We start from the raw sequence: 13,226 nt of genomic DNA, 5'->3' as shown, positions 1-13,226 counted from the left end.
ATGCTGGCTTGCAGAAATATATTCACAGCGCTGTAGTGAATAATTTGAAGCGATGGCTATTTCCCGAATGTTTTCTTCATATTAAATTTTTTTATTATATTACCTAGGATCTCTTTTTATTAAGAAAATCCAATAATCAGTACCTTGGAAATCCAGCTCTTTCCCTCCATTTACTTATTTATTTATGTGTTCTGTGTGCGGTTGAATGTCACCGGAAGTCACCCGAAGTCACTGGCAAATAGGTTTCTGTTTCTTTGTTTTTGTTTTTTTGCTCTTAAGCTTTGAGACTCTCACTTGTGCAGAAGTATAGAAACAGCCACAGAACTCTTCTACAAGCTTTGTTCTCGGCTCTTCGCCCTTTGATCTAACAGGACACGTTTAGGGGGAAAAATGTCCCCATGCAACCTCCTGCTATCTAATTCTACCTGGGGACACATTTTGGTACTTGTCCTATTATGAGAGGACCGAGAATTCAATCCATTGTGTGTAAATGCAACACAGGTAAATTAAATTATCTCTGGAATAAATGGTTATAATCTTTTTTTCAAGTTCAATCTCATCAACTAGAATGAGTTTTGGTCTCCAGGATATGAAGCCTCATATTAATTTGGTTTCACTGGATGGATGGACAGATATTAGGCCTGGATCTGTCATACTGGTGAGGTGTGTAGAATCAAGAGTTTTCTTTAAAAAAAAACCTCTTTAAATGGGCCTTGCAAAAAAAAATAAATAAAATAAAAAAAATAAATGGGCCTTGCAATTCATAATAATAATAATAATAATAATAATAATAATAATTCCTTCATTTTTTCCTACCTAGTTTGTGCTAGGCAGGTGCTAAGCAGTCACTGAACTCTAATACAAGCCAAGTGGGCAGGTGTGTAATGTCACTGCTTCTCATATGAGCAATTAAAATGACATTCCACTAGACACCATGGTCTGGGACTCACTGTTTCCTTAATAATACAATATATAAATGTTTCCTTTTTAGTTGATGGAAATCCTCCTTCCTCTGGTTTGCAGTTGCCGAATAGGTCATAGTGTCTCAGTGCGATTAATCAGGTCCTCAGTGATAGAGAATCAAGTTTCCACCAGTTTTTCCTGCTTGCAACCTGTGTCCTGCTGCAATGCGTGTGCAGATCTGTGTGTTTCTGGGCACAATTTCTAACACCGAGGTGGGTTATTTGATATTCAGACAACTCCAGGAACTCAAACATTGCAAATACTCACCTCTCCTGTTAATGCGAAATAAAGCCCTACCATGACTGCATTGAGAGTGGGCTGAGATGAGAGGGTGGCGGGGAGGGCTCATGTCACACTCGCGCTCTCCCAGCTGTATTGTCCCCATGTCCCCATGTCCCTTCTACTCAACTCCTACCCACTCTGTGAGGCCACCTTCTCCCTGAAACTTCCCTCGTAAGATCAGTCCCCACAGTGTGTCAGACAGGCCCCTGACTACTCCCTGGCACCTGGGCCAAGAGCCCCGGCTTCCCCTTGCCTCCCTGAGTATCAGGAACAAGGATTGGCCGCTTGGAGGAGCAGACAGGGTTTAGTTCTGATGCTAGTGACAGGTCCCCACTTCAAATCAGCTTGAACTGAAAAGAGGTGATCGGCTCACCTGATTGAGAAGTCCAGGGCTAGTTTCCAGGTTTAGGTGGGATCCACGGTCACCCCCTTTGCTTGGCTGTCTCCCTCTGAATCAGCTCACTGACTGGCTTGCTTTCTCCTCGTTGTTCCAAGACAGGCTCCTGTCCATCTGCTGTCCTCAGCCACCCTGCTTGGTGGTGGCCCATTCATTCAGTGCAACACGCATTTATTGAGCACCTACCGTGTGCCAGGAAATATGCTAGACCTGGGGGAGACAGCAGTGAACAAACCAGGCCACAACACAAAACAAACAAAACAAAAAAGAAGCCCTTGGCTTGCCTCTATTGCTTCTCTCTCCTGCAAAAGTCCCAAGACATGTTCCCGGGGGTCGTGTGATACTGGCCCTGCTGGGGTCAGCAAGGCCCCCGGGGATCAGTGGTGAGAGGTGGGCTGCGCTGGGTCCAGGGAGGCTGTGCAGAGGGAGCCAGAGGGAGCCGCCACTGTGGCCAGCGCGGGGCCAGCGGATGCTGCTCAGCGACAGAAGCAAGTGGCTGTCCCACCTGGTCGCTGCGGTCCCGGCTCCCAGCCTGCGGTCCCCGGTCTCCCCTGTCGGGGGACTGACCCCTCCAGCCCCGGGGGCGCTGACACGTGCTTTCCTCCCTCCCTGCAGCTGCAGATGAAGATGAGCGAGCGGGCCGCCTCCCTGAGCACCATGGTGCCCCTGCCCCGCAGCGCCTACTGGCAGCACATCACGCGGCAGCGCAGCGCCGGGCAGCTCTGCCGCCTGCAAGGTAAGCAGCCCCGGGAGCCCCGGGAGCCCTGGCCTCCGTCGCCGCATCCTGGGCGACTTGCTCCAAATGCAGATGCCTGGGCCCTCCGCTCCAGGCAGCCCCTCCAGGAGGTGCCTGAGCAAACCCCCTGGGCCCGGCCCCTGCACGGCGTGGGGGCCAGAGGGCTGCGCTCCGCGCTTGGGGAAACGGTCTGGTGCCCTCAGCGGCAGCATTTGGGAACTTGCCAGAATGCAAAGTTTCAGGCCCCTTCTGAGGCCCACAGGATCAGGAGCTCAGGGGCCGGGGGCCCAGCCACCTGTGTGTTCTCAAGCCCTCCAGGAGACTCAAGCTTAGGAAGCATGTGCTGTTGGAAAGAGATGCACTGGGACGGGGTCCTGGGTTCTGGTCCTGCCCGGGCTCCAAGCAAACCCTGAGAAGCCTGTCTGCTTCAGAGACAGGATGCAGAAGAGCACACGGAGGGGACGGCAGGAACAATGAGACACAAATTTTAAGTATTTTCCTCTTTTCAAATGCTGCTTTTATGTTGTATAGTTTTTTTTTTAAGATTTTACTTATTTACTCATGAGAGACACAGAGAGAGAGAGGCAGAGACATAGGCAGAGGGAGAAGCAGGCTCCCTGCAAGGAGCCGGATGTGGGACTCGATCCTGGATCCCGGAATCATGCCCTGGGCCAAAGGCAGATGCTCAACCGCTGAGTCACCCAGGCGTCCCTGTTGTATAGTTATTAAGAATAGCCTGTGCGAATGTCACTTAGAAAAAATAAATAGGCCTACGCGGGGGACCCCGGGTGAAGAACTTTCCAGGATGAGCTGCAAGATGCCAGAACTTTGAAGGGCACACGCTAGACGGCATCTAGTCCATATGCAGAAATTTGCTGAATAAATGAATCTAAGAACAAATGAAGGGCCATAAAAAACAGTGGCCTCAGCTGAAAAGTGGCAACCTCTGTCCCCTCGCCCATCAGCCGTCGTCTCAGCGCCCCCTGCTGGCCATCTCTCCCCCAAAGAGCTTTTCCTGTTCTTTTTTCTGGAATTCTGTGCCTTTGCCCCCATCCTAGGCCTCTTGGTCACCTCCAGATCTTACCTCCGACTCCAAGGAAACCCTCCCGGCTCCCTGATCACTGGCGTGGAATCTTGATGATGTGTGCTCCCAGGACGAGGAGGCTGACACTCCTCTTTATAGGCCTTAGCACAGTGTTCACGCCGTGTTGAATTGTATGGCCAGTTGACTCCTCTTCCAGGAAGCAGTAAAGATTTTATTTATTTATTCATGAGAGACAAAGAGAGAGGCAGAGACATAGGCAGAGGGAGAAGCAGGCTCCATGCAGGAAGCCCAACGTAGGACTCGATCCCAGGTCTCCAGGATCATGCCCTGGGCCGAAGGCAGGTGCTAAACCACTGAGCCACCCAGCGGTTGGCTCATTTAGGATCCCCTAAATAAATAAAATCCTAAAAAAAAAAAAGAGGCACTGAGGGTACTTATATTCTCGTCTTTGTGACTCTAAGTCCTGCTCATTAGCAGAGGGCATGGCACACTGTGGATACTCTGAAAATATATCCCGAGTGCCCATGTGAGTGACTACACTCACAAATAACTGATGACAAGCTTACTTGCCAGAACATAACCAGAGAGAGGGAGAGAGAGTTGGGGTAAATCAGGTTGTCACAAAGACCACTTGAAAATTGTATGCCACTGCCTTTATACTACTCTAGCACCTGGCTATATTTTTTTAACATAAAATAAGATAAATAGTAGTTATTGGAAGCTTAGAAGAAGCATGCATAACAGAAATTCACACAAAGCTATTGAATTGCTTTGTAACTTGACTTTCCACACTTGCCAAGATGGCCTTTACAAAAAAAGTATATCTCTTTAGATGCTGTGTGCCTGGCTTGCAAAACAAAGTTGAGAACCAAAGTTGATGTAGGCGTAGGAAGGAAATTGATAAGTGACCTTAATTCCTGAGCTACAGAGTAGTAATTTGAGAAGTCAGTTTGCAGCAAAGGTGATGTATGCCGGGGTTTCCCTAGAATAGCATGTTTGCAAAGGTGCACTGAGGGTGGGATGTCCTGAACACTTGGATATGATGCAATTTTCGATTTTTTTTTAATATTCCAGAGATTGAGAATCCTCAGGACATAGAAAAGGTCATATGAAGAGCATACCCACCTTCCTATCCTTAACCTATCTAACTATCCATAACCAAAATGAGTAGACATTCATCAGAAATGGTGAGGCCTGAGGGTCTTTTCAGGACCCTAACGGTATAATAATACTTTACAAAATATTTTTGGGCTCCAAAAAAATCTTTTTTAGGTATAAAGAGGATGTTGTGGATACTGTTACACACTGTATCTTCCTAGGGTATATATGACTATTCTGACAATGTCTACCTCTGGGTACTATGAAGGAAACAGCTCTATTTCCAGCATATACATTTTTTTTTCAAGAACAAAGAATAAAATTTATGAATTTGCCTGCATGCAAAAAGCCCATATTACAGTTGGAAAGCCATACACAGCTCACGGGTCTGGGATGATTGTCAAAGACTAGTAATCCACTAATTCTAAAATAATAATAGTGATGATGTTGCCTCTAGAGGTAGAGCAGAGCAGTACAAAGCATCACAGCAAAGAAAAAAATTTGCATTCTTTGAGAAGTTCCCATTATTTCTTTCTATCAAAACCAGCATGGCACAAATCAAACAACTCATCAAAATTAAATTTTGGTGTATTCCCTTTACTGTTTTTATTAGTAATTAGCCCTATAATCCATCACTCGAAAGTAATGAGATATTATTGTAAAATTAGGTTCAAGAGTCTTGGTATAGATTTTTTCAAGTGATCACAGTCACAGTAGTTCCAGACCAGTAATTTGAAGATAGTGATTTCTGAGTTTCTAGTGAGATTAATGGCAATCGTAATGAGAAGTCCTACCACAGATTTTCTGCAGAGCTGATGGATTATCAAGCTTTGTATTGATGATCTGTAGGGTTTTGAAGATGATTGTGTCCTAGGTTTTGAAGATGAGAGTCACAACTTCTATTGTTTTTTCTTTGTCCCATTATGATCTTCGCTGAACACAAATTTCCATTTGAGTTCTTACAGTCTCCCTGTTTGGCACACTGATACCACGTGGTGAATATCCTAGTATCTTAGACTATCTGTATGCATGAAAATGGCATAATAATTGCTTTGAGTTATTATTACTTTTTGCTTTATGTTTTTTACTAATTATTCCATCAGATGATTTGCTTCTACATACTTTTGCTACCTGTGCTTTATTTCCATATTTAATTTGTACCAGTGTTTACTGAGAGATTTCTTCACCTGCATGGTCTGCGTAGATTTGTCTACATTCGTTTTATCTTGTGGATCGCTTTTGAGGCACTAATATTCATTGAGCTACAGGGCCAATATGTGGTCTATGTGTAGAATGGGACTCAACTTACCAGTAATTTATTACTTTAAAAAAAAAGTTCTCAGCTTACCTAAAATTATCTTGTTTGTCAGAGGTGGTCGCTTACATGACAAATAGGATAAGTCCACCTGTTGTTCCTCCTATGCCACCTACCTTCCTCTTTCCCCCCACACCCTGAATAAAGCTGAAACTGGAAAAAAAAAAAAAAGAATGGCATCATTGCCCTGTGTGTGTCGTGTATTGGGCTCACATGGCAGATGAGGTCTTCTTGTTGTGATGGTGTTTGTGAGTTGTGATTCCTCTGGCCAGCTCATTTACCTGGGGGTACTGCAGGATGCCTTTTCCAGATGACAGATCTGGAAGCTAATCTTGGAAGGCATGCAGACTTACAGGGGCATTTGTCCATCTGGTTGGAGAACAGATCATTTCTGCCTTCAAATTTAGTCCTATAGAGCCACCTGCTGGGTAGGTTTGGAATTATTATTACTGCGGTGGGGAAGAGGTGCTGGCTTTGACATGGCCCAGTGTTTGAAGACATATTTAATCATCGCTGCTTCTCCTGCCCCATTTCCAGTTATCCTATAGAAATTCCCTTCTAGGGTTGAGCATATGCAAAATCAACATGTGAAAGATATTTATCATGAATACTGGAAGAAACTCATGAAAAAGAAGCATTTATCTGGGGCACCTGGGCAGTTCAGTCGGTGAAACGTCTGCCTTCGGCTCTGGTCATGAACCCAGGGTCCTGGGATCGAGCCCCGCATCAGGCTCCCTGCTCAGTAAAGAGTCCGCTTCTCTCTCTCCCTCTGCCCCTCCCCCTGCTAGTGGTCTCGCTCTCTCTCAAATAAATAAAATCTTTTTTTAAAAAAAGAGAGAGAGAAGCATTTATCAAGTTGAACACTGCAACCACAGGATTCTTTCAGGAGCGCATCGCGTAAAATAAGACCGAGTGATGTGTTCCCAAGTGTGTTCCATGGAGCACTAACCCCAGTAGATATGGCCCTTTCCCAAAATAGTATTGTGTCCGGTAAGTTTGGGGGAAATGCTACATGTTAGGTTAAAATGTCTGGAGATTGAGAATGCCAACCACTATTTTCAAGGTTTTGAGATGTCCTAAAAAAAGAACCTGTTTAATTTTGCTTAAACCAGAGCTCTGCAAATTTATTTTTTGCGTGTACATAATGTCTTTTTTTTTTTTTCACGTACATAAGCGTGAACAGACCATTGGTTGAAGCACTAGGTTTGTTCCTCACAAGTCAGACAATATATATTGGACGAGTGTCTTTGACGAAGATAGCTTCTCTTGAAGACCTGCTGCATTGCAGGCTTTGTACTTAACCATACATGGTCTCACTTAGTCCTTAGAGCAGCTACGTGAACGTATACTATTCTCATTTTCAACTAAGAAACTGAGAATTTGAAGGGTTAGTAGTGTGTCTGAGGTCACCTACCTAGAAAGTGACCTTTCTGTCTTCATGCCAGCACTCACTCATTCATTGAGTTGGTAAGGATTCCTTGAGCATCGACTTTATGCCAAATGGTGTGCTAGGTGATGGAGATACACAGGCTGCCAGACAGGCACGCTTCTGCCCTCCTAGAGCCCCAAGTCTAAGGAAGAGTCACAGACAATAATTACACAAATATATATAATTTTAAATTTGGCCCGTGTCACATTGAAAAGAAAGTGTTTGTTATGGAAAATGTAGCAAAGCCAACGTTCTTGGTTTGGGGAGGTTGATGACAAAGGGACTTTTTTTAGACGGGGTGCTCACAGGAGCCTGCAGCATTTACCCTAAGACCTGCAGTCAGAGGAGAAGCAGCCACACTGAGAGCCAGGGAAAAGCATTCTCCACAGAGAGCTCAGCGACTGCAAAGGCCCTGAGACAGAAATGGGCTGGGGTAAAGATCAGAACGGGGGCCGTGTGGCGGGGACATAAGGGGCAGTCGGAGACAGCAGGTGCATCCAGCTTGAACACTCACACTTCCATCTCAGAGTTATCCTCTTAGGCATCTTTACCCTTACTCCAAAGTGCTCCATTGCTTAATATTTCCAGAAACCTTCTGTTGGAAGATAGTGTTGCTGGTTTAAAAACAAGAAGAAAATAGGCATCATTTATCAGATTCGACTTTGCATAGTTTTAGGTAGTCAAAGATTGGCACCGGATGTTTGTGTCGTAGTCTCTGCCGGGCATCCTTCATGTCACCGTCTCTGCTTCTCCTGCAACACTTTGAATTGGCAAGAGCAGGACTGTGTTCTCCATTTCAGTGAAGGCAGAACCTGAGACCCTTGGAGGTCAAAGACTTGCTGAAGACCACATGGCTACTGGGTGGAGGGACTGGCATTAAAACTCCTTTCTAAAATAAAATAAAATAAAATAAAATAAAATAAAATAAAATAAAATAAAATAAAATAAAACTCCTTTCTTTCTTTTATCATTATGTTCTTACCTGTGAACAGAAACTCCACCACCGTGGCTGTTTCAAAGGCACATACCATCGAATGGAAATGGCTCCCAGGGGAGCCAGGGGACTGGTTCCAGCTCATGCAATTTACATTGTTATTTTATTTTATTTTATTTTATTTTATTTTATTTTATTTTATTTTATTTTATTATTTTATTTTATTTTATTTTATTATTTTATTTTATTTTATTTTATTTTATTTTATTTTATTTTATTATTTATTTTATTTTATTTATGAGAGACACACAGAGAGAGGCAGAGACACAGGCAGAGGGAGGCAGGCTCCATGCAGGGAGCCCGACGTGGGACTCGATCCCAGGTCTCTAGAACCAGGCCCTGGGCTGAAGGCGACGCTAAACCACTGAGCCACCCGGGCTGCCCTACATCGTTATTATAAGGGTGGTAGTTTCCTAGGGCAAGTGGCTGCTTCAGAGACGTTGACATTGGGTTTTCAGTATTAAATCTAATGTAGTCACAGACATGGTCTGTACATCAGTTAAGAGACAAGAGATTAAGATCTGAGCAGAAGTGAAAAAGTAACAAATAAATGAGGGTCTCAGACTCTCATGTCTATGGGATCAGGGAGGACGTGCAAGCAGTGAAACGGGGCACGGTGCGTGGGGGGGTGTGCTGGGGTCCCTGGCGAATCACAGGGGCCCTGGGGCAGCAGATAGGACCGTGTGCTGTCCAGTTTTGTAAGAGAACAGGCAAATCGGCACCTCCACGAAAGTTTGAAGCTATTTAAATATTGACAGGCAATTCTAAATACTTTATGACCTGTGCAGGCCAGAGAACAGGTCTGGACCCAGACACGGTCTACATGACCTTTGCGTGAATTGCAAAAATGTGGGACAGGTGATTCTATCCATTTCCTGGCTTTAAGCTAAAAATAGCACTGACGCCAAGCCAGAAAGCCAGCGTGATGATAGAGGCTGCAGGTGCTGTCATTTTTATTTTCATTTTTATCTCACTTTTCTCACAAACTTTTACAATCCAAGGAGCTAAATGGATGAAGGCTCAGGAGGGGCTTTGTACTTGACCAGGGATTTGGGTTTTTCATCAACACTGTACACTGTCAGCTTCCTGTGGGAACTTTTATCAAACTGTAATAAAGATGTGCTGGACGTTTATCTGTGGTGCTCAGACTCATTAAGTAACCTCTGTACCCAACGTGGGGCTCGAACTCACGACCCCGAGGTCAAGAGTCAGTTGCTCTACTGACTGAGCCGGCCAGGCTCCCCTTGTGTTATTTAAACCCATTAACACAGTTGCTCTGTGTTACGGCGTGTGTAGTGGAAAGAAGATGGAATTTCTGTTCAAAATGGTTAGGAGGTCGGAAGAAATGATTTCTTGTCATTTGAGACATCTGAATATTCAAGCTTCTCTAATCATCGCCGCCGTTGTGTGCAGGCGACTGTCTCACTAGGTCTGTCATTTCCTTAAGGCTTCAGATTTGAGGCTGGCGAATATGCAAATCCGTGACTTCTTGACGGGTCTCTGTGGAGCTCAGGGCTGTTTGTGACAAGGTGATGGCGTATTAACTAGGCCAAAATGCCACCATAAACCTTTTTGGCTTGGCTCATTGTTTAAAAACATCATTGAAAAAAAAATAAAAATAATTAAAAAAAATAAAAAATAAAAAATAAATAAAAACATCATTGTTCTGAATGTGTCCTGCAAGGCATGTGTGCTCCACGTAGCCACAGCCGCGCTGCTGTGTTAGGTGTTGACCACACGTTTGGTCCCCAGGAATGCTGCATTCTGGGCGCCCGGGTGGCCCAGTCCCTGAAGCATCTGCCTCCAGCTCAGGTCAGGACCCTGGGGTCTTGGGATGGAGCCGCATCCAGCTCCCTGTTCAGTGGGGTGTCGGCTTCTCCCTCTCCCTCTGCCTGCTGCCCCCTGCTCATGCTTTTTTTTCTTTCTCTCTCTCTCTGTTAAATAGATAAGATCTTAATAAAAGAAAAAAATGCTGTCCTCAGTTATGCTGGGTTTGCTGTGCTCCCCTCAGAGAGGCTGGCACAGGCACCCGCGTGACTTTCCTGGCAGAGGCAGCCTCTAGCCAGCAGGTGGCAGAAAAGTCTCTGGTTTGTGTCATGTGGGCCAGTGGCTGCGGCCTGAGCCTGCGGCCCAAGCCTGCGGCCTGAACCTGCAGCCCGAGCCTGCGGCCTGAACCTTGGCCTGAACCTGCGGCCCATCCAGCCGCTGGCTGTCCTCGTTAACAGGGGCTGCTCGGGCATCGTGCCCAAGAGTCCTGTAGTCACTGCGGTTGCCTTTCGGCTGCGGGCAGCAGAGTGGAGTAGGTGCACTGAGCCCAGGCGGTCAGCAAAATCTAAGATTTCTAGTATCTGGCCCTTTTTAGAGAAGCTTTGCTAACCCCTGTCTGGCTCGCAGAGGCTGCTGACCGTGCTCCTGCGGCGTGTTGCCTTCCGGACTTCTTCACTTTTCTTGGTTTGGAATCTAGACCTGAAATAATAAAGCCCGTGTGGATCTTAGAGAGTCCTTACAACAAAACTTCCTAAGTAGAAGTGTAATGATGCCGTATTTCTGGGCAGGTTTCCAGGGAGTGTCCTCAACAGAAGTTTTTTTTCAGAGTCCTGTGATTCCTTCTCATTTCCCCTAAATATCCTGAACATAGGGGTTGACGAAGCTAAAAAATCTAGGAGGAGGGTAGCTGCTAGTGGTCCTATCTCAGCTCAGTGCAAAGACCACATGCAAATGATATGTTAATCGTGACGGCTCTCCTGACCCTTATTTGCATATTGCAAGTGCCCTGGTTTTGGGTGGGGGGGGGTGTCCTATGCTGCCTGTTACTTGTTTCTGTTACCGAGACACTTGTTGTTAGCTCATGTCATCGTGGGCTTTCTTGAAATATAACCGCTGGTTTTAAATTCTTTTTTGGAAAAGATGTCTCCAGCCCTCTGAAGCTTCATCGGACAGAGACTTTCCCTGCCTACCGATCCGAACACTGACAGGAGCTGCCGAGAACCTTCCTGTGACACTTGTGAAGTGTTGGCCGCTGCGGAGCCACCAGGATGACAATGAGGAAAGAAGCCACGAAGGAAAGAGGCTGAAAGTCCTGCCTGATTGTGTGGTCATTTGGGAAACTGCAATGCAATATTTGTCTTTCTTTTCTTTTTTCTTTCTTTTTTTTTTTTTTATTTTTAAATCTTAGCGTGATTGAAACATGCTCTATAGATACCGACTTTTTGTTCCCTCTTTTACAGCTGGACAGAAAGGAGTCAATGCCACAGAATGATTTTCTATTGTAAATACCGTGTCCCTTGCACTTCTCTGAATCTCTCCTTTTGTGGATTCTTGTGATTTTTTCCTTCTGAGTGTTTCAATTGTATGACAGTCAGTACTGACAATAAAATGGCTCTTCATTATTTGTTATTTGTTGATACCGTATCCCTCCGTTGTTGATATTATGGTTCTGGTTAACTATCAGAAATCATCTTTTATTACATTACCAGTTAGTTAAATCAATGCTTTGACCGACTCTTACCTATCAGGTTTAGAAATGACTTCAAAGGACCCTTTAGTATTCTTTTCAGGCTGACAGTTTTGCTCTCACATGATCTTCCTCCTACCTACCCCGACCTCCCCTTTTTTTAAAGCCTTGGTTTTGTTTGGACTACCTTCGTAAATCATTTTAAAAATAAAAGAGCATTCTTCACCCATATGTTCTTTGGACTCTGGCAATCTGGTTTTCTCTTACGGCTTCAGGATTTATGAAGGTGAGTATCTTCCCTAGGAGCCATGTCTGGGATGGCACTTGATGTCAAGGCAACCGTTGACACATCTGCCCACTGTTCATCAAGCTGGTCTGTAGGGAGCATCTTCTAGTCCCAGACACCGTGCTAGGTGGAATCCAGGGATGGAGGGACAAAGAGGCGTCGTCCCCATCACCAAGGACCTTAAGTGCCGAGGAGTATGACAGGGAAATAAAGTTACAATTATAATACAGAGTGACAGCTGCTAAGTGGGTCCCCAGGGGCCATGTGCTTCCGAAGAGACGGTCACTGTGTTCCCCAGGCTTTCCCACTAGGAACTGCCAGATGGGAATGAAATCTTGGGAGGTGCCGAGGCCAGAATGGTTATGGCTGCGTGGGAAGCAGGGATGGTGGGGGGTGTCGGTCCCTGCTCTATTGTCAGTAGCGTTCCTTGATACAATACAGGACATCCAACTAAATTTGATACACAGTGACTAGTTTTTTAGTGTAAAGATATCCCAAATATTGCATAAGATAATAAAAACACCGAAAATTGTTCATTGTGTATCTCAGAATTGGAATTTGATGAGAAGGTTGGTATTTTTTTTTTAAGATTTTATTTATTTATTCATGAAAGACACACAGAGAGAGAGAGAGAGAGAGAGGCAGAGACACAGGCAGAGGGAGAAGCAGGCTCCATGCAGGGAGCCTGACATAGGACTCGATCCCAGGTCTCCAGGATCACACCCTGGGCCGAAGGCGGTGCTAATCCACTGAGCCACCTGGGCTGCCCAGTTGGTATTTTTCTTTGTTAAATTTGGTGATCTTATTTCCCAGGCTCTAGACCCATACCTTACACACAGCTCATGCTTGAAAAATATGTGATAATTGAAAGGATAGATGAATAAACTCCTATTCTGAGGACAGAATTATTTCTATAAGGAGTGGCAAGTTAATATTGATTGTAGGTCTTCTCAGTGCTGGGCACTGAGCTAGGCCCTTCTAAAATTATGATTTCCCCCAATAAAATCTACCCTGTATTTTCTAGGGGAAAAAAAGTGAATTTTACTCAGCACCAAGCAAGGGCCATAAAAAAGGTTCATTTTCATTTGTGTTCCTCCCAAAAAGTGCATAATTTCCCAAAATGGAGGTTGACCAATGAAACCCCAAAATCCAGGTCTGCCTAGTAAAAATCCCTGTTGGATCTGAGTTAGTTGGGATTTCCAAGGACACTGTTGGTTAAGCTGTGTC

At 45.0% G+C, this 13,226-nt stretch overlaps 1 protein-coding gene across 1 annotated transcript in view; it reads left to right on the top strand.

The window, feature by feature from the left end:
* The window catches only part of DOK5 (docking protein 5), a 152,483-nt gene extending 140,539 nt beyond the window's left edge, over positions 1-11,944 (top strand). The window contains exons 7-8 of the mRNA XM_041733448.1: positions 2,258-2,378; positions 11,167-11,944. Coding sequence (XP_041589382.1) covers positions 2,258-2,378; positions 11,167-11,231 — 186 coding nt within the window. The 3' untranslated portion in view covers positions 11,232-11,944. The remainder of the gene's footprint in view (positions 1-2,257; positions 2,379-11,166) is intronic.
* The last annotated feature ends 1,282 nt before the right edge of the window (positions 11,945-13,226 follow it).

The sequence above is a fragment of the Vulpes lagopus genome, chromosome 18 (genome assembly GCF_018345385.1).
Source record: "Vulpes lagopus strain Blue_001 chromosome 18, ASM1834538v1, whole genome shotgun sequence".
Classification (NCBI taxonomy): domain Eukaryota; kingdom Metazoa; phylum Chordata; class Mammalia; order Carnivora; family Canidae; genus Vulpes; species Vulpes lagopus.
The sequence above is the reverse complement of the archived record's forward strand: the minus strand, read 5'-3'. Positions and strand labels throughout refer to the sequence as shown.